The sequence below is a fragment of the Notothenia rossii genome, assembly GCF_949606895.1.
Source record: "Notothenia rossii genome assembly, chromosome: 4".
NCBI classification, from domain to species: Eukaryota; Metazoa; Chordata; class Actinopteri; order Perciformes; family Nototheniidae; genus Notothenia; species Notothenia rossii.
The window spans coordinates 83,056,106-83,084,067 of record NC_136902.1 but is presented as its reverse complement, the minus strand read 5'-3'; the positions used below and the strand labels follow the sequence as shown (position 1 = coordinate 83,084,067).

The window sequence follows — 27,962 nt, the reverse complement described above, 5'->3', positions numbered from 1 at the left end:
GGACACTCAAGCACGCGGTTTGATTGGCTAGAGCTTGTACTGGCCTATGATTTGATTGGCTGACGCTTCCGTCGAAGCTTCAAAAGTTGAACATTGCTCAACTTTTGAAGCGAGCAACGCGAGCAAAGCGAAGCTCCGCTCACACAATGCAGTTTGGCAAAACTTGACGTCACCCCGTTCAAAGTGAATGGGCAGAAGCGTTGAAGCTTCAACGCACGGCGCCGTGTGGACAGGCCGTTACTGTTATTATCACACAACATTATGTCATCAGAGAAAACAACCATTTAGACATGATCACATTACGCGGCACAATTACTATATAAATGAGTCTATAGATCTCGAGTACACACTGAACACATTGGCGTCTGGGGAAGGAAATCACTCTTCAACATCCAGCCGTTTACATATCAACCGGCTTGCACATAGATACGGCTGATACTTCACTAAATCCACTGTTTTAATTGTTCCCCATATTGCCCCTATGCCCTGTAAGGTGTCCTTGGTTGTTATGAAAGGCGCCCCCCAAAAGAAATGTTTTATTATTTGTATTATTAAAACTACATCAGAGCTGCAGTTCAATTAGACATCTGCTCAAACACGAAACCACTCACAGGCCAGCTTCGTCAAGGTCAGGTGTTTATGCAAAGGAGCTCTGACAGGTGGAATTTTGAGTGCTTATTTATGCGCAATGTATTTGTTGATGTTTGTTTTGTGTGTAATGCAGGTCGGTGTTGGCTGTTTATGCAGGAGGGTGTTATGTTATATAAACATACTGAAGTTATCTGGGAATGCAGATCACACTACTCTGATGTTAATCCAACCAAAAGAGAAAAAAACAACTTAAAAAAACCCATGGTGATGATTTTTCGCTTTCATCTTTTGCCAGCAAGTTATAAAAAGGCATTATTCATCTCGCATAGAATACATTTTCAGAGAGAAATTGGTCATTCACTTATGCATGCCAGAAAGTCGGTGCTTTTAGCAAAACATATTTTGCAGGTGAACTGGATAAAATGCACAGCTGTTTTCAAAGTCTTTTCTGTCTAAACTTAGAAATACATATAATTTTAGCACGTTGTCTACAATGGAACTACTTTTACATTGTTTTATTTTTCTGCTGACAGAGAGAAAGACAGATGGAGAACAAGAGGCTTCAGGCTGAGGTGTGTGTGTGTGTGTGTGTGTGTGTGTGTGTGTGTGTGTGTGTGTGTGTGTGTGTGTGTGTGTGTGTGTGTGTGTGTGTGTGTGTGTGTGTGTGTGTGTGTGTGTGTGTGTGTGTGAGTGTGTGTGTGTGTGTGTGTGTGTGTGTGTTTGGGTGCGTGTGTGTGTGTGTGTGTGTGTGTGGGGGGGGGGGGGTGTGTGTGTGTGTGTGTGTGTGTGTGTGTGTGTGTGTGTGTGTGTGCGTGTGTGTGTGTGTGTGTGTGTGTGTGTGTGTGTGTGTGTGTGTGTGTGTGTGTGTGTGTGTGTGTGTGTGTGTGTGTGTGTGTGTGTGTGTGTGTGTGTGTGTGTGTGTGTGTGTGTGTGTGTGTGTGTGTGTGTGTGTGTGTGTGTGTTGGTGGTGATACAGTATACTGCTGAGTTTGTTGCTGGGTATTCTCTTTCCTGCGTATCATGCATTTTTCTGCCAAGACTCAGGTTTTGATAGGGATGCCAGGACAAATTATGCATTCATTCCTTTTTTTATGATGAGAAGAAAACTCATTCTCTTTTAATCTCTTATCTCAGTGTGTTTGTCCCGCACACACACACCAACATGTACTGTGTGTGTGTGTGTGTGTGTGTGTGTGTGTGTGTGTGTGTGTGTGTGTGTGTGTGTGTGTGTGTGTGTGTGTGTGTGTGTGTGTGTGTGTGTGTGTGTGTGTGTGTGTGTGTGTGTGTGTGTGTGTGTGTGTGTGTGTGTTTGTGTGTGTGTGTGTGGCAGCATGATTGGTCAATGCTATCTACTCTAGCTTGACACAGAATGTATTTGGCCGGGAAAAGAAGATCCGAAGGGCGAACCTGGCTCATTGCTCTTCTATAAGACCACAGTAAGGGTTATTTGTCTTCATGCAGAGGATAGAGCACAATGGAGGTAGGTGACAAATCAGAATCCCCTTATAGATCGTCTTCTTGAAACTTTCTGCACTTTTTGCTTCATTGGCCATTATTGATTCTGGACCCGAGGACAGGGAACCCACAATCCAGAGTGATTCCCAATATATAAAAAAAAAAACAGCAAACACTTATTCATTTAAAATGGAATTTGTTTTTCTCTGCCAGTGTCAGTCTGTATGACCATCTGTGGGTACTTATAAACCTTTTTTCAGGAACAGCTGATATGGATTCCTTTAATTTTGGCACAGATATCCACTTGGACTCAAGGGATGAACTGATTATGTTTTGATGGGCAATGGTTTAAGCTCACAACACCTCACATCTGTCCCTTTTTTCTAAAGGTGAAAGCTTGAGAATGCCAGAATCCAATATATGTACATTGACACAAACATTATATTTGATTGTCCCAATATACTGTGACATCATAGGTTTTGACCATCGCTTGGTCTTCGGCTGAGTCAGGTTATGGAGTTGAAAACGTATTTTCACTCAGACAAATGTTCTTCTCAAGATATACCAACAAATTGCTTTTTTGACTACTTACAATTTTAACATGTGTGAAAATATGTAAGTCTGTCTTCGCCTCCACGTTACTCCTCCTACTGTGACTTCCATCTGTGGACATTATTTAGAGAACAGACTTGGAGACACTCTAATTTGCCCTCAGTGTGATATGTGACACCAGTTTGAAAGCCTGTGAAATTACATATTTTTGTCAACCACATTTTTTGGGGGTCTGCTTCTTTGTGCAGGTCATAATGGTGTTTGTAAAAAAGTCAATTATATTACTATATCATTTTGTGTGGTAAGATCTACTAAACTACTGACAAGTAGTGATTTCCTGTCTCATCCCTTCATCCAACTGCACAGGAGTAACAGGTGTTTCTAATTTTCTTTGTAAATGTACTAACATATATCTAGTTTATGTGTCAAACCAGCAGTAATTCTTGACATAGAGGGGTAACTTCTATGGCACACCTTATTTTGCTATGTTTTTTGATGGAACTATGAAGTCACAATGGTGCAGTGCAACACTTTTTGAGTGTTATTATTGCTTTTCTTAAAGTTAGAGGTGTAAGAGAAAAAAGAGAAGATATCTTGTGTTTTAGTTCTTAGTTCAAGATCCAACAATAATGAATCCAATGCTTCCCATAATATAATTGAATAGTGTCTTAGACCCTTGCTGCCTTGTGAAAAACTATTTCTTACAAAAACAAAGTGTCCAGGTTGTAATGCAAGCCTGTTATAAAATGATTAGCAACTTTAACATCTGAATTGAATGAAGTGCTTAATTTAATGGACAAGAAACATTGACACGAGCACACTGTATATTTTTGGATTTAGCACATATCCCCATAGATGTCTGAATGAATGCATTGTTACAGAGAAGAACAACAAATCATGGGAACCATGCGGGAAGGATGAATCCATGTGAAACTGATGAAATCCAGTTCATTTTGTGGTGTAATAAAGTAATGTGAAGGGAGGCAAGATTACAGTAAGCCTTCCTGATGTCTTTCTACCACACCACATCGTTGTTTTCAATTGCAAAGGGCCGGCTTTGTGATACAAACGGCCGCACAAACTAATTATGTAGTCTGATAAAGTACGCAGAACAGCCATTATAAATCATCCATCACATGCTGGCTGTAGCTCACTTGAATTAGGCTGAAGAGCAAAATATTGTAACCAAATGCTATGGTCTATTCTGCCACTGTAATCACATCAGAGAGCAAGCGTTTTCACACAGCATGAAACTGCAGTTCTATTATGAGATCATTAGTAAAACTTATTAGTGATACAATTTCCCCAGAAGGAAAGCTTATTGGACCGTCTACCTTTTGTTGGCTACATCAAACAAAAATGTATATTGGATAGGCAAGTTTAGTATACACAAATGTAATGATTCTGCTTATCCATGGTTGCTCAGAATAATACAAACTATACTTGTCCTATATTTGTCAGTCAAGCTCTGAATCAGCAGAGTGTGTGCCAAGCCGTTTTAATGCCAAAGACTCAAGGCTTGAATCTCTGATGCCTTTATTTAACATTTGAAAATGTTAAATCAACTAACATCTCAGAAATGGTATGTGTGATTTCAATTTAAAGAGTGGGTTTTCATTCACCAGAGTCATTAATATTCATTTATTTCTGCTATTTTGAGTTCCTCCTCTTTGATCGGCGGGGCCATGCAGAGTTGCTCTGCTGGAGCTATTATGACTAATGACATGGGGAGAATGTCAGGGCACCTCGTAGTATTTGATAATAAAATGACTATGGTAGCTGCCCTTTGACGCAGACCTTCTGTACATTTTTTTACAATAGGCACATATTGCTAAAAAATATTGAAAACATTTACAGATCTCAATCCAGGATAGATGAACTCAGTGTGATTTACAATGCGGTGTGATTGCCCCCGTAGGCAATATAAAATTATATACAATTATTATATGTTGTATTTTAATAATATCACTACATGGGGCATTCCTTGCTCTCACCTCCTCAGGTTGAACTACACAGAGTTTAAGGAAGAAGTTAATTTCCTAAACAGTGTTGTTTCTTAATTAAATTGTCACATACTGCACTACTTTCCATAGAAGATACAGATATTAAGGACTTCTCCTCAATGTTTGACATTTGCATATTTTTTGCAGAATATTTTTTATCTGTATTGCAGTACATATTTTTTAAGCATGCAACTATCAACCCTGAATCATATTGACAAATAAGCTGTATATATCAGCAAAGCACCAAGTTCAATTTGAATGTAATCTCACCTCAGTGCTTGGATCGAGTCAACATCTGTTCATTTCGTTTGTGTGTGTGTGTGTGTGTGTGTGTGTGTGTGTGTGTGTGTGTGTGTGTGTATGTGTGTGTGTGTGTGTGTGTGTGTGTGTGTGTGTGTGTGTGTGTGTGTGTGTGTGTGTGTGTGTGTGTGTGTGTGTGTGTGTGTGTGTGTGTGTGTGTGTGTGTGTGTGTGTGCGTGCGCGTGCGTGCGAGAGCAGACATAACTATAGGTTACTTACGTAACCCCAGTTCTCAGTGTAACATGAAGTGAGATGTCTCACTATTGGATGCGCCTCATCGCGGAGCAAACAGAAGCATCAATCTCATTACGCCAATCCTGATTGGCTGGTGATCTTGACGTCAGGGAATCCACCCCCTAAAAGTAGCTTGCGCTACGTCGCATGCGTCATTAAAAAATAATCACCTCTTCTCACTTCACCATAGCAAGGAGGGCCGTCTGGTGAGACATCTCACTTCATGTTACTCTGGGGTTACGTAAGTAACCTATAGTTCTCATTCATAACACTCCGTTCGATGTCTCACCATGGGAAATTGTAACTCCCGTATTGCCAGACGAGCTTATCTCGAAAGTCACCAAGACCAACCAGAACCTTACAGTTAAATCTCTAACTCAGCAGGGGGCCCAGCACTACGCGGGCTACACTGGGAGTAGAGACGTCTAGCCTGTAAAAGCGGACAAAAGTGAGCGGCGAGGACCAGCTCGCTGCTGCACAAATGTCCTGGATGGAAACACCCTTGAACAAAGCCCAGGATGTAGCCATACCACGAGTCGAGTGAGCATGCAAACCCCAAGGTGCCTGCAAACTCTGACTCGTATAGGCCAAAGCAATTGCCTCCACAATCCAGTGGGAGAGCCGTTGCTTGGTAACAGGCCTGCCCTTCTGAGGGTTAGCCCACGACACAAAGAGTTGGTCATTATGACGAAACTTCTTTGATCTGTCCATATAAGTGCGTAAAGCACGGACTGGACATAGCAAATTCGACTGCTGTTCCCCGGAGGGACACAGTGGCGGAGGAAATGCTTCGATGTCAATTGGAGTACATGAACCAACCACCTTACGTATAAAGGCAGAGTTGGGCTTCAGTAACACCCTAGTATGCCCTGGGGCAAACTGAGTGCATGAAGGATGCACAGACAGCGCATGAATGTCACTGACTCGCTTGGCAGATGCCAGGGCCAGTAGCAGCACTGTCTTGAGTGACAGGTGCTTCATGTCAGCTTCTTCCAGGGGTTCAAATGGGGCTCGAGTGAGCCCATCTAAAACCACTGTCAAGTCCCATAAGGGCACCAGTGACCTGGAAACAGGAAGGAGCCTGCGAGCTCCCTTCATAAAACGGCAGACCAGGGGATGCTGGCTGGCCGTCTTACCCTCATAGCCCACATGGCTTGCAGCAATAGCAGCCAAGTACACTTTGATCGTGGAGAAAGCTCTGTGTTTATCAATTAGGTCCTTTAGAAATGATAAAATCACTCCAACAGGGCACTGAAAGGAAGTGTGCCTCTTTTGAAGACACCAGTCCTCAAACACCCTCCACTTATAGTCATAGAGAGACCTAGTGGAGGAAGCTCTCGCACTCTGAATAGTGGTTATCACCTCTTGCGGGAGACCCACTGTACTTAAATTGTACCACTCACGGGCCAAGCCCAAAGGGCCATGCGCTCCGGGTGTGGGTGAAAGATCGTGGCCCCCGCCTGAGACAGTATGTCTCTGCGTAGGGGGAGCTGCCACGGCTGACCGCACAGCAACTGATAAATCTCCGCCAGCCAGTACATTGCAGGCCAGTGCGGAGCTATCAGGATCATTGTGTGTCGCCGTTCCCTCACTCTGGCCAGAGCTTGGGGTATCAGGGCCAGGGGTGGAAACGCGTACCTGAGGACCGGGGGCCACTCGTGTATGAACGCGTCCACGCCTAACGGTGCGTTTCGATCGCACATTGAAAAGAAAAGCTGACAGTGAGCATTTTCTTTTGATGCGAACAGATCTACCATGGCTCGGCCGTAACGCACCCACAGCTGACTCACAATCGTTGGATGTAGAAACCAGTCTGCATACAGTGGTACGCCTCTGGACAGCAGGTCTCCCCCGAGGTTCAATACCCCTGGTACGTGCGTCGCTCTCAGAGAGAGCCCCAGTAACCGCAGGCATGATCTGAAGGGAACATGTTTGCGCAGCCGGAAATGAGCGAGACAAGCTCTGAAAGCCTTCACTCTTCTCGCCGACAAGCGGGCTGTAAAAAGGCACCGAGTTCAGGTGTAAACCCAGGAAGAGTACAGTCTGTGCCGGGCACAGCCTGCTCTTCTCTGTGTTTATTATGAAACCCAGGTTGAGCAGGTGCTTTACGAGGACATTTGTCTGCGTAATAGCCTACTGCTTCGACTGTGCGAGGAGCAGCCAGTCGCCTAGGTAGGTTGCCAGGTGAATACCCTGTTGTCTTAACGGGGCTATCGCGGCTTCCGTACACCGTACAAACACTCTGGGACTGAGAGACAGACCGAAGGGAGTACTCTGTATTCGTAACAGACCCCCTGAAATGCGAACCTCAGATATTTCCTGTGTGGGTAATATACTGGGATGTGGAAATACGCATCTTTCAGATCGACTGATGTAAGCCAGTCGTTTTGTCCCACGAGACGCAGCAGAGATGTGTGAGTGAGCATTCTGAATTTATATCTTCTTAGATACGCGTTCAGAGCCCTCAAATCTAGTATTGGCCGAATTCCGTTCCCTCCCCGTTTGGGAACGAGGAAATACTTAGCCGCTCTGACTCTGCTCTGCGGGTATTATAGATATAGCTCTCTTTTCTAGAAGTGAGAGGATCTCCCTTTTTAGAATGAGGGCTGACTCCCCTCGGGCCTGTGAATATACGATGCCCGAGAAGCGAGGGGGGGGGTGACAGCGAATTGGAGTTTGTAGCCCTGTGTAACTGTTTTTAACACCCAAGCAGACGTTGTGAGCATCTTCCACTGTTCGCTCCTTAGAGTCAGTGGAGATGACACGTCTCTTGCACCCTGAGTCTCTATTTGTTGTGTTATGGGGCCCTCTAGTGTCTGAACATGGTGGTACCCTGATTTGACGATTCCTACCGACACTGCGCATGCGCGAGACGGAGGCGTCATCACAACCCCCACCGGCACTGTGTCTGCACGTGACGGTGGCGGCCTCATGGCCCCAGTCGTCACTCCACATGCGCGAGGCGGTGGTGCCTTCACAGACACGTTTATTGTCTGTCTTTTGAGAGAGCTCGTAGCTGCTCTCAAAAGGGGAACAAATGGCGGGCTGTTTATTGGTTTTATTGTTTTTATTGTTTTTTCTTTCATTTTTTCGAGCTGCGCCCTTGGCCTGAGGCCTGGATGCGTCAACGGAAAATGCTTTATAAGAGAAAACGGAACAATATTGTGACAACATGTGTATTGGTGCACTTGAGGATGGCGTTGAGGCATCTCTCGAAGCAGCGGGAACACATCTGGAGCTGCACTTCTGCAGACACCGTCCTCGGGAGGAGGTGAGCTGCCACCAGCGGTTCCATCTGTGGCATGCGGAGTAATCCGAGCTTCTCCATGCCGTCGCAGTCTAGGGAGGAGGCACCCTGGATCGGGGTCTTGTTGCTGAAGGGCCGGTCTCTCCACGAGACCGACACTTCTTCCAACATATCCGGAAAGACTGGTAGGAGTTTCCTCTTTGTCCTCGTTGTTTGGAGCAAATTCTTGCCCTCGTAACGGGATCTGGAGGTCTCCTTGGCCATTTCAGGCCATGGGAGTCCAGTCTGGCTGCGGCACGCTGACACACGGCCTGCAGGTCCATACTTAGACAGGGCGAAGCTGGTGTGCTATCGCCCCCGCGAGCAGTCATCGCTCCCGGTGTCGCAGCCTGAGCCGATGACATGAAGACGTTGTCTTCCTGCTCGTCAGATTCGGACAGGAGGAATCCCGAGGCGTCCTCGTCATCCTCCGTATAATCCAACTCTAGGACGTCTTCTGCTGGCTGGACCATGGTGAGGTCCAGCCGGGAGCTCCAGCTTGGTATAGCGTGGGGCTCCGCTTGCGCGTCACTCGCTGCTACCGAGTCCCAGCCTGACACGGCGCGGGACTCCGGTTCTGCAGCGGCTACCACTGATGAGCCCCAGACCGACACAGTGCGGGGCTCTATCTCTGTGGAGGACGCCCTCATTTCATGATTTCCATCTGGTAAATCAGGGGACATGAGGGGGTCCTGACTCAACAGGCCAGCTTGGCGAGCTAGCCGTCGGCGGAGGCCCCTCGTGGTGAAACGAACACAATGCCCGCATGAGCCGGGGTTGTCAATAGCCTCCTGGGCATGTTGCAGCCCGAGGCAGGACGAGCAGACCTGGTGTGCGTCTGAGTCCGAAATCTTTGACCCACAGCCGTAAAGCCGAGCCTCCGGTTCCCTGGCTCCTCTGGTGTGAGGGAGACACGTGTCCATCTTGTTCGCCATTATGGCGACGTAGGAAGGACGCGCTCGTAGCAGGTGCGTTAGCCGAGAAAAAATCCTCTCCAACCTGTCCCGGGGAAAAGACGACAGTGTAGGATTTATTCCCGAAGAATATTAACTGGAGTGTTAATATTTGTACTTAATCCTATTCTTCTCTGGTGGAGAAGAAAAAAAAAAGCATCCTCGCTAGCGTGGTATCGGTAGCAAGGAGGGTAAGCTAGCAACAGGTGTGCTGCTAGCTTAAATCAAAACATTACCTTTTCGATTTCCGAAGAAAAAATAAAAAAAGGGTTAGGTCGAATGTGGCACTAACTGGTGTGTTAGTACCTACAATCTTCTCTTCGAAGAATATCTAAGGGTAGCTCGCGAGCGTCCGTCGACCGAATTTAGCTAGGATAGCTTGGTTCCGTCTGTGGACAGTTAAGCTGCGCGGCTGCCGATAAAGAGATGTGCTCTGAAGCGAGAAGAGGTGTTTGAATGGCGCATGCGACGTAGCGCAAGCTACTTATAGGGGGTGGATTCCCTGACGCTGACGTCAAGATCACCTGCCAATCAGGATTGGCGTATGTGAGATTGATGCTTCTGTTTGCTCCGCGATGAGGCGTATCCCATAGTGAGACATTGAACGGAGTGTTATGAATGAGAACTAGCCTTTTGTTAGGAACTGGTTAAAGCTGCTTTCTTTCCCTCCTTCATCTCTCTGCATACAAGATTCCCACTCATTTCTAAGATCACTGACAGACTTCTGATCATTTTTAACTAAAAGTGAAGCTAAAAGCCACATGGGAGCCATTCCTGAATACATATGTATGCAGAAGAGTGCCTCTCCTCTCAAGAGCCCCAGAAGTCTCTTTTTAAGTAGTACTAATGTATATGCTCTTTCATAATCTGTGCAATCTTCAAGATAGCTCAAACCTCCAGGAGCTTTGAGGACATTTTAACATGCACTGGTTATTAAGGGCCAGGGATCCGCATCGCGAGCATCCCTCCCTGAAAACATTTTAGTGCTCCTTAATTAATGCAGCATTAGCACCTCAAAACATCCCAAATATCAATTATCTCAATGTAATTATTTTTCAGCATGTACACGTCTTTCACATTGTGATTTTCTCTAATCTAGCCGTACAGCCTACATTTCACAGTAGGCTACAGCTGCTGGGGAGGCTGCTCTCAAACTGCCATTTACCTCTGATCTGGTGCTTGAAATCTGCTGAGGCTGGAAATATGGTGTAACCACTGTGCACTGGTTCAATCAAGCTTCTATCGCTGTGAAGAGGATTACTCCTTGTTGTATGTGCACCAGAACAACTGCATTAAATTAAGAGATGAGGGGAGATGATCACGCATTTTACAGCAATCTTATCTTCATATTTTATCATTCTACATTCAAGTGCAGTATCCATATGCAGAGTATGAGTGCTAGAATTAAAACTTCATGTGCCTGATCCAAAATTATTAACCAAACGCCTCCAGAGACAAAATTAAAAATGGGACCGTGCAATGAATGACAACGATTCACATTAGTATTAATGTATTTCTGAATAAAATAAAATGCTAAGTGCACTGACTTGATTGTTACTCTGCAGTTCATTAAGCACATCGCAAATGAACATTAGATCACAGCCTATTAAGCCGGTGCTTGATTGGCAAGTGGTGAAATTAGAACCTCATTCTGCATTCACATTTTTGTTGAATGGGAAGGTAATACCTTTTCAGAACGTGTGTCCTTGCTCAGGTTTAATGTGGATGTAATTGCTTACCAAGCCACTGCCTCGTCGTGGCAGAGCAGGCAGTCTAGACAAGAGGTCTACATGTATGGTTAAGTGCAGCTGAGTTTGCCTCATGGTCAACAGTGTTTGCGCTCTTGAATCTGTGTGTTCACTTAATTACTTTGAGTTGATAGGGGAAGGGATTTCATATTGTCAGAAAAAAGAGAACATATTTTGTGTTTTTTGTATTATGTTTCAAAACAGTGTATTGATGGGGGTTAAATTGACACACAGAAGCATCGACAATAATAGCTACCTAACATCACTTTAACATAATTAAGTATACAGAAAGCCTTATGCACTGGAGGGTTCATGGTCTAATGCAAATCAGCTTGGTGTGAAAATTATTGGTAGCCACTGCTCTACAAAACTGGATACCTGAGCACACAGTTTGTTTGAAGACTAATGGTAATGTGACTCTGTGATCTGAACTGAGAAAGTGTATTTCTGCTCATCTTCACCTCCAGGGAGTTAGGTACTACAGTTCATGGACATGTGGAACTAGTCTGGATGGTTTGTTTTCAGCATTAATATTCCCCTTTGCCTCTTTCATGTCTCCTTTTGGGACTTCTGTCCATGGAGGAAGACTGCTCTCATAATATTCTTGCTCAACACCTTTTCCTTTATAAAAATTATAAAAATCACTTTATCTGTTTACTTTTTAGCCAGTATTCCTCAATCTTCACTCAGCTGTGTCTCACTGAAAGGGACCTCAGGTGGTGCTGTTGTCCTGACAACCAATAAGGGGAGAATCACAGCCAGACGGCTGGATGAGAGAGAGAGAGAGCGAGAGAGGGAGAGAGAGAGAGAGAGAGAGAGCGAGAGAGAGAGAGAGGTGGTGGTGGTGGTGGGGGGACGTTTTTCTCAGACTCTGAAAAGAAGCCTGCCTCTCTCCATCGCTGTTGCTGGCTGTGCCGTCCCTTTACGCAGAAAGCATTACGCATCAGTGGACTATAGAGCGAGGACGCCGAACATCACGGCACGTTTCCGTCCCAAAAGTATTTTACCCCGTATCAAGTGCACTGCTTTGGAGCTAGAGGCATTCTCGTTTTCCGAGAAGTGTGGGAAACTACTTCTCCTCTGTCCTTCTTTTTTCTACCCTTGGATCTATAGCTCCCGAAAAGCGCACTCCTGTGCTTTAAAATGCAAGTCGGACGCAAATCGTGTTGGAGGCAATTGCAGGCTTCGTTGTTCAGACTGCTTTGTCTTATCCCCACAGGATTCCCCGTCCGGAGTGTGGATATGCAGCGGGCCACCGACAACATCACCATCCGCCAGGGCGACACAGCGATAATAAGGTAGGAGTCCTCTTTCAACTTTTCTCTCCTCCAGTCTCCCTCCGGGTGCAAAGCAGTATCCTGCCCGCGAGCAGGCAGAGGCATGCTGCATACCGCGTACTAGGAGAGCATAAGTTTATTTTTGGAGGAGGATGTTTCTCCTTTTTCTGCTTAAAACTTTCTGCAAGATTAGAAAGAAGTCAACTTATGATCGGATGAGAGTTTATTTGATTGCCTGTCCAACTTTTATTTCACTAACCAGTCTTGACAAAACAAGAAAGCCCTTAGTATTTAACATACAAAATATAATGCAAGTGACATGCCATCCTTTTTTCGTCGGGGGGTTGCATGATTGAAGCCCAGAGGCGCTCAAACGCCCTCGCTGATGTGACGCACTGAGCACCGATACTGTGGACGCCCGTCCTCTCTTTGTGTAGCCTACTTAAGTCTAGAAGAGCTTGATGAAGTGCGTCACAGTGTCCGGAGATGCTGTTTGTGAATTGATTAGTGGCAAATCAGGGATCCTAGAGATGACAGGATGATGCTAGAGATCTGTTTAGTCCGGTTTAGATTTTACGCGTAGGCATGCCGTGGGATGTTTGGAAAAGATGAATTGCAGCCTGCATGTTGGTAAATGATCAGTGACTGAAGTAATGTAACTCCATTCCTGTTTATGCTTGTTTAATGCCTCGTATAGTTTATGAATCAAGTTGTGTTTGTTACGTGGAGTCCGTGAATAGCCGCGCATTCCACTTAATCACTTCCAGACAATGCAAGCTGTCAACTGGCACTGTGATGCTGCTGGGCAGATGTCAGTGACCACGTGATCCGAGCCATGTGTTCGCGGCAGGCTCTAAAGGCAAGGGGATTTAGATTTGGCTCGTTTTTTTGTAAACAAGGCGCTTTGCCTGCCCCCCCCCCCCCCCCCCCCCCTCCTTCTCTCTCCCCCTTTCTCAAAATGGGATGCACTGTCCAGTGGTATAATAGGCTGCTATCCACAGGACACTCAATCACATTGATTGTCCCTCTCCCTAACCCTTATTGTGTTCTCTCTATCCACGTCCATGCTTTATTTACTGTAAAACCTCACATTCCTGCTTAATGAGTGGGGATATATATATGTGAATATTTACTGAAATTATGGGCTAGACCTTTAACATTTGGAGAAGCCTGCATACACAAACATACACACAAACACGTTTCCTCACATGTGCCCCAAGCTTATTGGTTCACACACACACACACACACGCACACGCACACGCACACACAGACACACACACATGCACACGCAAACACAACCACACACACACTGAACATCTCTTTAATGGATTCCGTCTTGCAGCCAGGTGCCATCATCCATTCAGGTACCTGCTGATCACATTAGTCAATTATCTCAGTTACCGTTGAACTCACCAGGGGTCACAGCTATTTGTTTCACTTTTCAAATCCAATTGACTGTGTCTTAGCTATATTCAGCTTTTCAGACACCCGGGCCGCTTCCGTAGAGGTGCTGGGAGGCTTTGCTCTCAGTCAGAGCCAAATAATATTCCAAGAAAAAACATCCTAAATTAGCTTACTTACCATTTTCCCTGATAAATGATCCATGAATAATCATCAGTGCAATCAAGGTGCGTCATAATTAATGTGACGTTTCTAATGTTTCCTGCTGTGCGTTATTGATCATCTTTATTTATTGTCAGTCAGGGAACGATAAACTGCAACTCAGACCCCTGTGGCTGCATTGAAAAACACATCCATTTTTCACACCCAGTTTCCACCTGACAAAAACGGGGGAGAGGGGGCTGAAATGGGAGAATTTTGAGCAGGGGTGGGAGGCCGCCGGCTAGTAATTTGTTGAGGTACACAGTGTATCTGATTCTATAAGCTGGGTTTTGTTAAGGCTGAGGGGATATTGGTGACCTGGGGGGCGTAATAAGGCCCGTGCTACTTTAGAGGAGCCTGTGGCTGCAGTCGTGACATTCATGGCACACGAGGAGGGATTCTGTAGTAGAGAAACAGTGTGTGGCCAAACAACCGCTGTGACAGAACACACAGCAGCAGGCCTCGCTGCTCTTAAGAGAAAATACTTGTATTTTTTCCACGGGCCAAGAGCTGTGTTATGCTGAATTAATAAGTATTCAGTATTTTCGTCTTTTTCTTAAGACTTAAGAAGAAAGCATGTGCATCTAAAAGTCCCACTGTGGCTCACTTTGAAAGCCATGTGTCAAAGATCTATAATTAAACACTTCAAGAACCTGATTTCCATGACTACTAGTGTTGGCATAAATTGTCATTTTGACTGCTTCATTGCAAACATAATACACACTACCGACACCTGCAGGTAAGGAGATTTATTGCCACTCACGCATGCGCAGTTCGTACGTGCAACTTGGCCGTCGGCTGAAGTCTTTGCGATGTGTTCCAGTGCGAAACATGGCCAAGACGCAGGGCACGTGAGGCGACGCGTCCCGACGTGTTCTTTGGTGTTCTTCGGTATCAGTTTGGTTTGTAAGAGGCTTTACAAGACTGAGATGCAGTGGTAGCATGTTCTCCTTTAAGTTAGAGTCAGATGTATAGCTAGTACGTTTAGCCACTCTTAACCTTTGAACCAGTTTGCCTAATCCAGTCATGGAGGGGTTAATCTGTACAAGATTATTATTTCTGAAGACAGTCCCTATGTAAGACTGCTTTAGATAAACATTGTAACACCAGTATCTGTAATGTTGAGTGAATTAGAGCTCATCTACAGTAGGCTGTGGGATTAAACTCTAGTAACCCTTTATCAGTGGTAGGGCTTTGTAATAGTTTCTCTGGATCTCAAGTTGATCTTGTGTGACGTGCTTTTCTCAGAAGTGACCACGTAACCAGCTGCATCCTAAATTCTCCAACATTTTAATGATCTGGTCTGTCTGGGTCTGGCATTTGTCCCAAGGCTGTGTTTGTGCTCTGAAAATGAACTTGTTTGCTTCGCGACAGTGTGAACATAAATCCCAGCATAATACATCTAGGCCTGTATCCCGGCAATGTCCCAGACCTATAAGTAATAATAATAATACAAAGGACACTGAGAAAGATATTTCAGAGCCCCCTTTCAATGTTGAGTTAGCCTTTTAGTTTTTAAAAGGATGATACCAACAAGTGATATCACTGTGTTCTCATCCTCAGTAAATCACAATATGAATCTCCGAGGAAGAAATGAAAGGTTGCTCGACACTTCTTCAAGCCATTTCTGAGTCACATTAGTTGACTTTTTAATTGCTTTTCTTTAGTCCCTCAATATGTAGTTGCCTTAAGGGAAAGGTTGCAATGTCAGGAAAAAGCCCAGATAATTGACAATTGCTTATTAAAGCATTAATGGCACAGACTCTGGGATTGCTGTCCTCTGGGTCAATTATCTGCACTCTGACAATACGCTTTGCCTGGCTTGTTACTTTCAGGGAAGATTACTCTGCACTTCTGCTTCTGCTATCAAAACCAGAACTTTGCCTTTAATTTGAGTCAGTCAGCCAGATATTATGCATGTGAAATATGCTAGAGGCACTACATAACACATGAAACTAATCTTATCCAACTTCTGATATGATTCACAATGCCCCCTGTTTTTTTCATTTGCATTATTAAAACCTCAACTATTGAACTCTGATGGGTGCAGCAGGGTGCACCTGGAGCACTTGGAAGAAATGTTCTTTTTTGGAACACGGAACAAAGACTTTCCAGATGTTGGTAATTAGCTCATGCCCCGCTGTGCGCAATCTTATTGTATTTTATTTTTCCACCTGGTTCCAATCATACAGTTTGTAGTAAAAAGTGCAATATGTACCAATGTAGGACAGAAACTCTTAATCTCAAATATCTTTAATATTAAACATTTATATTATATTATATCGTATGATGTTATTTTCTGTTCTGCTCTATTCTATTCCATTCACACACAGACACAAATACAACAATATGCTGACAGATTATGTGTGAAAGCAAACAGTGTGCCCTATCCTGTACATAAAGTCATTCAAACACCTATAACCAAACCCTGGCCTGCCTGCACCAGTTTCTGATTATTTTACATCGTTTTTTATCCCCAAAAATATTCTGCTTTTAGGGGCCATATTTGTATTTTTGGCCATTATATGTTACACTTGAATTTAGAATATAAAAAAATACTCACCTCTAGTTTTTCCAGGAATCTGTTTTTGGGGAAATTGGCAGGTCACAATTGAAGTCATGTCCAACATTCAGTACCAATGCACAAGTCGTTTGGCTTTCATGTAGTGATAGTATAATTAAGGCTGTGGACGGGCATGTGTGTCTTCATGTTGCTTTCTTCACAGATCACTAAAAACCCTTTTTAACTGGAATAATGTTGATATTCTAGTAAAAAACATACCTCAATTTAGTTGCCATGTTAGAATATTGCCCAAGTAACTCATTAAAATAAGTTAATAAGTGAAAAAGTGATTAAAAAGGCCTTATCATATAATATAATTTGGGGAATTTCATTATCAGCCAACATTAACATTGTGTCTAGCACAGGCTTAATATGTATTTTAATTTACCGTATTTAACAAGTTTCAACAAAGTTTAGCAACACCATGTTCTGATCTGAGTCTGTGAGGCTATATTTTTGATACACGATATTCGATATCACTGTAATGAACATTTAAACAGGGTTATGTATACATATTGGTATAGTGTTTATACCTCTTCCAGAAAACTAACCTGCATCAACCTTTCTTGCTGTCAAATGAAGTTATGATGGAGACAAAGTGAGGGAGAATATTAATTTTCACAGACAGTGCAAAGATCGGGTAAGTTGATACTGTGGGCAATACAGTCTAGGCTTTATTCCAAGTGCAGAGGGGGAAACAGAGGAAAAACAGATCAATTTCTGGATTTCCGGGCAGAGGGCAAGAGAGCAACATAATTTGGGATGTCCAGACCCGTGGGGGCCTCCATAGCTGCCTTTTTTTTAACAGCTTAGAGCCTCCCCAGGCATTTCGCAGTGGCTCTATCTCTTCATCATTCTTTGCTCATTGCCAGCATTGAATTGTCCAGCTGTGCTGTCTTAACCTGATTCACAGTGAGCATGAAGTCAGACGAGGGGAAAAGGGTTAGAAAAAGAGGACGCTTTTATGGGGATGATAAAGAGAAACATTGTAAGAGGGAAGAGTAAGGTTAACCACAGTCAGAGAGAGAGACACAGACAGAGAGAAGAGTACGATGGAATTAAAGTGGGAGGGAGGGGGGAGGGCAGGGACACAGTATTAGTACAATCAGCACAATAATCCCTTCTGTTCCAGCCTGGGCCGGAGAAGGATTTTCAAATCAATTTCATTTTCACTCATGATGCTACAGTGGGAGAGCTGAGTGGCTGCCAGTTGGGTCATTGTCGTCTTTACCCAATTTGGCATGGGGCGGAGGAGCAGAGGTGTGGTGGAAAGCTTTGGGACATGGGTTTTTGGTTGATTTTTTGCCAAATCTGCAAAGTTGTGTGAAGGCTTACTGAGCTGCACTGAGTCATCACAAGTTACAGAGGCTTTCATCTTGGTCAGTCGGATCTGAATAATGGCCTGCAGAGACATTGTGAAGTCTTTCGACAGGGCAGATGAGCGAGTTCTGAAGCTCTCATCTGAGGCACACCATCCAATAGAGTTCAGTGGGAAGTCTTTCAAAGACGTCCAACCAGATCTGCTTTCATCCTGTAGTTTGATGTTTTCTGCTTCACCCACAGGAAACATAGCAGGACACTTTGAAACCTTCATTATGACTTTTCAATGTGTTTTCTGAGAGTTACCAAGGTACACAGTGCTAACATTTTGTTTGATACAACTGAATATTAAAGCAATGCTTCTCCCTAAAAGCAATTCCACTCCATTTCCCCCTTTACCTAGGCTTTTGTTGGGCAGGCAAGACTGTCTCTAAGTGCATATTTAAACTACTCAGCAATTTCTTACAGCCTCTGGCTACCTGTAGGCGAATGGAAGAGTATTCTTATTCCTCTCAGAAAACCTCAATGCGATGGAGCATTTCGGAGCTGCAGTAGACTATATATAAAGATGAAAAAGTCTCAAAGGGTATGTTTTAATAATTACTCTCCATACCCTAATGAACTGTGCTGTATGCTATAGCAACACATGGAAATGTCCTTCTTTTTGTACTGCACGATTAAATATTGTGTTCATGTAGGATTTGGCACTTTAATAGACCTGCCATCTTTCAGAGATTTAGTGTCATTGCTTGTATGTCATCATGATTAACTACAGAATCAGTGCAGCTGCAAAAAAAAGCCCAAATGCTTCTTTTCAACTGCCATTAACAACCCGTGTTCAGTCCTTTGGCTGTTATGTCAAACTTAAATAATAAGAAATCACAAATACTCCTGTGTCACCCCAGACCTAAAATGGGACAGATTAATAAAGTAGAGAAACGTGAGTCAAGCTCAGTTCTGCTGAATATATAAAAGCAGGATAAATACATTTAAATATATCAGTCATTCAGGATGAATTTACATTAAAGCTGACACATGTAGGTTTTAACTGTGATGACTCCCTTCCCTGCAGCTGTAAATCCAAACGGTTTGAAAGCAGATTAGACCTGCAGTAAGTATAGCATTGCCACACTCATTGTTTACCATTTTTTCCAAGACAGCACAAATCTGCTTACTGACCCACTGAAACCTAATGTTCAAGATGGCGTCCTGCTGTGATGACAGATTTGGTTTCAGAGTCGGATGATGGTGCTTACTTTGGCAAATCTGCTACATAACCAGTTACATAACTGCTCATATACATCCTCAATGATTATGCTTGAGGGGTTAAGACATTGAAAGGCAGTCAGCTGTTTTTGTCTTCTTTGCTGACAAAGCAGTTACTAACAAATGCCATCTCAGCCAAGGTTGTGTCCTGCGTTGTGTTTTTTTTTGTATTCTTCTAAAACTAAATCATGACCAATTGTTTAATATTTAAAAAGATTATACATGTTTCAGTCTAAACTTGTCCGAATTGAGAGTGTGTGCTTCTTAGGCCACAAATGTACATGATGACTTGTAAGTGTATGGCACAGATATGATACAAATGATGTACCATTCATTATTTTAGCTGAAAATGTAGTTTGTGACCTACTGATAAGTTCTTTGTTTATTTCATGATATGTATTATAGTTAAATACATGAACAACTAATATGTTTAGATAGCAATTGACATGTAAAGGAATTTGTTAAACAGTAAAAAGTCTCTCTTATACAAATGCTCCAAAAAATATAATTCTGCGGGGGAGGACGTGGGGCATATGTCGTCAAAACCATTGCTGCCAAGAGTTTGCTTTATTTGTCCTAGTATTTCGTACAGTAAATGTGAGTCTGTATCGCTCAATTAATAATGTGGTACTCCCAATGCAATACAGACATAATACGTTGTGAAGTTGTATCTAACTCTACTACGAAACAACCATTCAGTACACAATGAATAGCTTTCCATTCATCCTTCACTTTCTTAGTAGCTTTGTTAAAGTCACCTTTTTAAAATTCCACATAGCAGTTGTACTGTTATTTTCAATTCAAAGTATTCGATGGAAACGGTTTGATCATTTAAAACTGAAAAACATCCATACTAATTACCAAGGTTTTTCTAATATGATATGATAACGAGGTACTATACTATCCCCAGGAAATGGTTTGGTTAATACGGCATGATGATGATAACACAATTAATCTAAAAGTAGCTGAGGGCAGTATTTCAATATTATGGTTCAATAATGTGATGAAGGCTGCTGATAAAAAATAAGTGATATTCTTAATGTTTGACTGTTTCTATACACCGATTGAATGTATATGTATAGATGTGTATGTATGGTCACATGTATGTGTGTATGTGTATTGAATGTATATATGTATGTTGATATGTATGCATATGTACATGTGTAGACATTTGCTATTTCAAACAACCGCTGTGTACTTTTTCGTTTTTATTTTACTTTGACTAATTTTGTTTGCTATTTCATTTGTCACTTTCGGGTCTCTAAAAATATATGATTTGAAAAACTGTACTTGTACTATAATGTGACCCCAAATAAATAAAGAATTAAAAAATAAATAAAAAAATATCATATTCTTAATGTTTTTTGAATATATATTGGGTATGCCTACATAATTAACTTTTTTTTTTTAGAAACCAAAAAGTTGAGCAGCACACTCTTGCAAACATGATATTTATAGTAAGTTATATTAAATATTAATTCCATCAATGCAACATACTTTAGATGAAAGCCTTTGAAAACATCCAGGTTCAGGGGATGGCAGAAGTTTCTCTTTTTAAGGGTGTGAAAAACTCAACATTTTATGAGGGCATGCTATGCAGGAAACATTCGACTCATAAGCGCCTTTGATGCATTCTTCATTTCAATCTACTGTCGAGAGATCACTCCTAAAGTAATAGGTGTATTTGTGTTCGTTTTCTTTGCAATATAGACCTGAAATGGATTTGAATCAAGATGCCTTAATTAAGCCCCAAGGTCCCCGCCGGCGGGGACCCTGTTTTTTTTTCTTCAGGAAACTGTGTCTCAGGGGATCTTAATATTTAAGAACCTATTAATGTGTTGTACCAGATTAACCGAAATAATCTCAGCTAACTGACGATATAAACAATTTTTACCAAAACAAAACACAAGTCTCATAAGAAGCATCTAAATGACCCCTTAGCGAAAAATGCTAACGGACATTGGCACAGAACTCAAGATAAAAGTACCCTTATTACTTATCGTAGCTGCACATACAAGATCTCTGATTAAAGCTGAGGTTCCACAGATTATTTAGGTAAATAGTATCATCACTGAGTGATCTGAATTTGCGACAGGGGAAGCAAAGACAGACATCACAACACGTACCTTTACGTAGCTTCTAGGGAGATCGTCTCACCGTAGCTGTTAATCTGATCAAAAGACGTGTTCAATGTCATTAAAACGCGGCTGAATCGGTTAATCCATAGGTTGATAAAGTTCCTGGGCAATAATTGGAATTATTTATAATCCATAATTCCATTTTTATGTAAAATTCGCAGAGCAAAAGTTAGCTTCTAATGGTAGCCACCGGAGTGGCTGCTGCTTCCGGTCTTGGCTATGCGGCAGTATAATACACACACATGACCAAATAAGGACTATGTGGGAGTTCCCCTCGATTCCATTGGCTCTGACGGTTAGAAAGAGATGTCACATGTCAAAATCCAGCAGGGGGAGCCAGAGATATGAAAAATCCACCCAAATGGCCCCAGAAGAGTTTTTTTTGTTGCTAAATCTGTCTAAAAATTTCAAATATCACTTGTTTTGCATCAATCTTGATACAGGGTACTTATTATATGTTGTACTTTGGATTCCTAAAGCTTTTAGTCTACTAACCCATCATCCAAGGTTAGTTTTCACTATAAGTACAAAATAGTTTTTGGACGGACACTATAATTTACAGTTTTTTACCATGTTCAATCTGAATTTTCTTTAAAATAAAAAACATCTATATTGAATCTGACTTTTCTACATCCAACTGACAGGTTTATCATTACTTTGAGAAAAAAGATTATTAATTTAACCCTTTTAGAAGGGAAGATATGGTCATTTGTTCTGGGAATGTCATTTTCGAGCCTGAAACCTGAAAAACAGGCTCGGGGTTTAACAGGTTAATTGTTTGGCATCCTTGTTGCCTTTTGTAGGGTGCATACTTATGTGTTGCATTGGTACACATACGTGTCATATGTTCTCCCCTGGGAAATCTTTCAAAGGCATGTTGGAAACGGCCCTTAAAACATGTTGTTATCTGTGCTATCCTACTGAGCTTTATTTAAAAAGAATTGAATATGAGAAGGCCACAGTGGTAAAGGTGCAGGAGATTAATTAGATTGTCTCTCTTGAGCATTTGGCATTTGAGGAAATGGGGATGACTCCTTGATCTAGTTGCTCTGCGTTCCCTTCTGATTTGTGAAGCTTAAATGTGTCAGTTGTAAAAAAAAAAACTGTAATACTTTTTGAATTGATTCAGCCTTGCTTCATAGGGTTTACATTTTCAGTTTTAGCATTAACAGGTAATACAATAGAACACAAAACACACATTGCTTGTCTCATTTACCATGAGAGTAATTACTCCCATTCCATTATATTTAATCCTCTACCAAATGGAACAACGTTGTTTTCAATTACTAGAATTTCCCTTCTCTGCATGGTGTGTGATTACCTCCAATTATATGGGTCCCTCATTGAGTAGCTAAGGTATTGATTACTGCTAGCCCCCATTTAGAAACCTTCTTCTACTTTTTTTAAAACACTTTTTTTTTTTAAATATTCCATTTACCCTCGACAAAGCCTGCTTGTTAGCCATCACCTTTGGGCTTTAAGCGAGCTCAGTCCGACCCAGGAGTATATTGTGGATTTGGCTAATTCATTACCTGATGTTCAGCACTTCAACTACATTAGATAAAGCTTGTTAAAAGGGTCTCACATCAGAGGGACAAGGGGTGGCCTTTGCCAGCGTTTGTCTGCCAGCAAATCAGGGAAGGAGTTCAAACAGTAAACCTTCAGGGTAAAATGGTGGTCCGTTATGTTTTCATACTGCCTATTAAGATTTCCTACACAATGAAATAGAGGGAATCACATTTCCTGCATATGTGTCCTGAAATAAAAGATATTGTATCAAGTCACTGCTTCATTTTTTATCTAATGTGTATTATTATGTCAGTTTGTATCAATGTAAAACATTTTATATGGCCATTTTACACTATATTATATTCAGACAGCGAGGTGGGAAATGTATGGCTTCTTTTTGACCAACAGGGTACACAGGTTAGTCTGTCGTAATGTGAAAGGCAGGCTTATTGAAATGTAACCTCTTTGGCATAAATGAATAGCTAATCTAAGCCCTGTCTCCTCAACAGTTTTATATTTACAGTATGCTAATAACATTACATACAGCTATGTGTATGGACTGATTAAATGCCTTGGCTTAAGTGAGCCATAACACCACCATCATGTATTACTCAAATGTGTTTATAAGTGTGCATTTTACAGACTCATTTCATATTGTTAAAGTCCCTTTTATGAAACCATTATCCTTTTAAATGTGTGGTCTGTGTGACTATCAGTGACTTCAATTACTTGACCTACAACACATTCCACACAGCTTCCACATTTTAATCTGTCCAATATGTTCCATGTGCAAAAGTAGCATTCATATGCCTGACAAGTTAATTAAAGATGTTTCAAGTTTTCAATTTGCTTAAGAACTACAGTCTCTGAAATGCAGTTGACAAACATTTGCATTCTATATCTTTGATTCAGGCTGCTGGAGGAGAAATGGAATGTCATATGCCTGTACCCGACGACTAGTAACAGGTGGCCAAGTACAAATACACAGTCCCTTAGAGATATGGCAGTAGCAGCCTTCTCTGTGTCTTCAAACAGAGAAAAACAAAGAAAGGAAACCACTCAGCCTGTTTAGCCATGGTTCGGTTTACTGTCTTTTAAGCCATCGTTCAAAAATGTATTTTGAGGGTATTTCATTCAATGTTTATATCGCTGCAACAGAGGCTGTCAAAAATAAATCACATGCAGGAAATGACGATGAAAGGATGTATCTTGACATTACATTTTGAATTTAGATTTTTGGGGCGAAACCCAATGCCCTAAAGCATTTCAACATTAGCACTTTTATATGTTTTGAAAAACACCCAACAAACCCCATTTGAAAATTGTCTTTATGCTAAAAAATGCCTTCCAACATTTCTGAAAGTGTATATTTACCAATAATTGACAAATCTTCCACACAGCCTCAGTGGATTAGCCTTCACTTGGAGATGTGTTTTTTCTCACTATTGATTATAAATAGGATTTTGTTTTAGCAATTAAGGCCAGTATTTTGCTACATTACTTCATGTAGCAGAGTGACATAATATATGCAAACAAAAAGAGCTCCCTTGCTGCGCCGTCTTGAAAAGTTGCTCCTAAATTATTTTATGAAATGTTATTAGTTCCCGGGCAACTATAGATGTCATGTTTTTACACTAACAATTTAAACTGTACTGTTTGATATTCAGCACTTTCAGACTGGCACTGTAGTACCCCACTGTGATCTCAGCTTGATGCACATCCTACTCTTTCTCTGTCCATAATATATACATATCCATTCCATTTACTTTTTTACGTCTCAGTTGTACCAAACTAAGTGGTCTTAATTACCCTAAATGTGTTGTGGCATTGCAAAAAGGCACCATGAAAACAATTGTATTCTGATGGCTTTTGGATAAAACCTGAAAATGAATCAGGTCAGGAGTTTCAGTGATGCTGCTCCTCTTAATGTTCCATATTATTTTCTCTTCAAATGTACTTTCATATGAAGTACTTTTACCTTTATGAACTAGTTTGGACTTCTCTCTGTGAAGTGTAAGTTTTTTTACCAAAAACTGAGCTGCCTTCTCCAGGGATGTTTCATAGAGCCAAGATAGAGATACATACTTCAGCTGCGTATTTTATTCTCTTTCTTTCTGAGTGAGCAAAGTGCTTTCCCCCGGGTAGCCTCTATTTGCTCTTTGTCCTAGGCTTGCAGTAGCAGTTTTGGCCCATTGCACCATATCTGTATAATTTCTGACAAACACTCTGAAGAGACTCGACATAAGAAAACTGCTAGTAGAGTGGGTCTTTTCAGAATTATGTCACACAGCGCCGCTGTTACAAAGACAAAGTTTGACTGATGAAAAGTTGAAAATGCAGCCCTCAAGTTCCCAGAGTTCCTGTGTCTTTCTCCCAAGATATGTAATAATAATAATAATAATGGCTTTAATTTATAAAGCACTTCATATTTGCATTCAAATCCCGAAGTGCTAACATCGTAAAAAGAATAAAAAGCAATAAATAAAAATAAATAAGTGAAAAGAATAAAATAAGATAAAAGGGTGATAATAAATAAATAAAAGGTCTAGGGAAAGGCTCTATTGAAGAGGTGGGTTTTGAGGCCTTTTTAAAAAACCTCCACGGTCTGTGATGCTCTCATGTGGTCGGGGAGAGCGTTCCACAGACTGGGGGCAGCCGAGCAGAAGGCCCGGTCTCCCATGGTACGGAGCTTAGTCCTCGGGGGTTTGAGGAGGTTTGAGTTGCTGGAGCGGGTGGTCCGCACGGAGGTAAGGGGGGTGAGGAGTTCCTTGAGGTATGGAGGGGCTGTTCCATAGATACACTGGTGTGTGAGGACGGAGACCTTGAATTCGATCCTCAATTCCACGGGGAGCCAGTGTAGTGATATGTCCTGTCATGCATTTATCATAAGCTACCTCTGATGGAAAGTTTAGAGATGTTCTCCTCATGCCAAGACAATAAAAAGACCCCCCAGAAAAGGCTTGAAAACAATGGAGACATCACACTAGTTAGCCTGAGGCCATATGGTGGACTTTCCCACAATCCACTCTGTTCTCTGCTGCATTTGGGCAGGTCGAAACTGCTGTGCTACCAAGGTTTTATCCCTGAGTGGTATAGCACAAAACACTGGTCGACACTGGCAATGTTGACAACCATGACAGCAGCAGTGAAGACAATGATGAAAATAATTAAATGAAGACTGGGGGCGGTGCTATTACTGTAAATTAATTATTGAGAATATACAAATTGCAATTATTGTTATTAACTTTTTCCGGTATCATTAGCAGCGGAATGCTGTCATTAATATAATTTTTGATTAGATGTGTTTTATTTACATATTATTTTTGGGCTATTTTTCAAATCTCTGCAGCAATGTAGAAAAAAATACAGAAATAAATCACAGTTCAGGCGCATTTTCCAAAACCTTAATTAACTATCTTAATATACCCATCAATATTTTCAGGACATGTGAAAAGCTAAAAAAGGCCCATGGAGAAAGGTATTTATTTTCCTTTTTAATTACTTTTGGATTTGTAATTATCTTTCTGTCTGTGCATTTAGATTAACATTAGGGTTGTTATTTGTTGGCTTGTCTACCTGTGTCCTGGGGTCAGTTCCTATTGCAGGATTCACCTGGAGTGTAATTACCTTGGCAGCCAGCTCTAAAGTTTCACAGAGATGTTGTAAAGAAACCAGTCAGCACTTCTTTGCAGCCAGGGAACAAAGCAAAAGGAAGAATAACTTGTGTGGCCTTGTCCTTACAGTTTCTGGTCTCTAAGAACAATATGTTCAGTCAGAAATGTCTGTAGCCAACCTCAAAACAGCTCCAAGTTTCATGAATGTAATGTAATTATGAACCTCAGTTATTCTCTCTTTGATATTGTCACAACAAACTGTAGTTTTGTTATAGTTAATGTACAATTACTTGACAATACTTTAAGACTAAACTATCACAGCAGAGATTTTTTTTATTTGAAATTGCATGCCACAAAACAAGAAATATATATTTGAGAAACTCCTCTATCTAAGGGAAGTGTATTGATTGCATGAGTGTAAAAGCAGTTTGACACGGTGCAAGATCAACTGCTCCATCCCGACTGACTTGTATCTGATTCAGAGCTGGTTAATCCAGCATATGGAGCACAGTGCGGGAGTGATAAATGTTGTGTTTGTATGCTGTGAAGAGAAACTGAGGGAGAGATCACAGGATACAAGAAACAAGACACACTATCACATCCGAGAGAAAAGAGGCAGAACCTAAGGGACCTGTTTCCAAGTGCTTCTGACGGTACCGTGGAGAAGTGTGTGGAAGCGAGTTTGTTCGGGTTTTTACACTCATGTCTGTTTTAACTGATAGCAATACATGTCGACATATGTTCAAGCACATGTGTTATTATTCATGTGTAGTGCGCTATGTATTTACGCTCAGGGTTTAAGCGTGGGTCACTGTCAGAAGCAGTAAAACTCAAAAGAATCGCATTAGCTACAGGGAAGAGCTAACAAGTGAGCAGAGGCTCATCTAATGCACCAGAATAGCTGGTCCCCTTGTTGCCAAAATCTGCCAGGCGTCTAGTTTGGTTGCTTAATGGATACATCGAGACCCCACTCACACGCCAAATCCAGTGCTTTAAAAAAACAAACAACATGATGTATACACTTAACCTTTTTTCCACCTCAATTTGGAAAACAAAGGTGCATGATGCCAGTATTGTCTATGACACACAAGCTGGCACCAAGGAAAGCCACCTCATTTGGTTTGGCAAAGAGAGAGGGATGAGAGGCACAGTGAGGATTGACGCAGGGAGGGTGTGAGAGCTTGAGAAGGAAGAGATTGATCGCTGAGTGGGTGGAAATGTCAGTGGGCTCCAGGCTCTGCATTTTCCACATGCGGAAGCTGCCATTTGTGCTCTTTTTCACACTCATGCTCTTTCCGACTTTACCTCACAAGCACCACCAAAGTCTCTCTCTGGGTGTACTCTTGATATATATTGGACAATATTCCCATGAAAATGTACCTTTCCTTTGGTTTTTAAAGATCTGATCTGCCGACGTCTGAAAAAGGTCCATTATCCTCTACAGTAGTCGTATGTGGTAATGCTCGCGCCTTCCTTTCATCATAACCATCGTAGTCACAGCATTACATTTTGTTAGCTCTCTTTACTTTGGTCTCTCTGCTCCTCTCCAA

General features: G+C 42.0%; 1 protein-coding gene across 5 annotated transcripts in view; it reads left to right on the top strand.

Annotated features, from left to right (window-relative positions):
* The window catches only part of lsamp (limbic system associated membrane protein), a 678,342-nt gene that overhangs the window by 480,799 nt on the left and 169,581 nt on the right, over positions 1–27,962 (top strand). For 3 of the 5 annotated variants that reach the window (XM_079674361.1, XM_079674360.1, XM_079674362.1), the window contains exon 2: positions 12,342–12,420. In XM_079674361.1, coding sequence (XP_079530487.1) covers positions 12,342–12,420 — 79 coding nt within the window. Of the gene's footprint in view, positions 1–11,978; positions 12,421–27,962 lie in introns of those variants that run through there. The other 2 variants (XM_079674359.1, XM_079674358.1) reach the window with 2 other exon arrangements.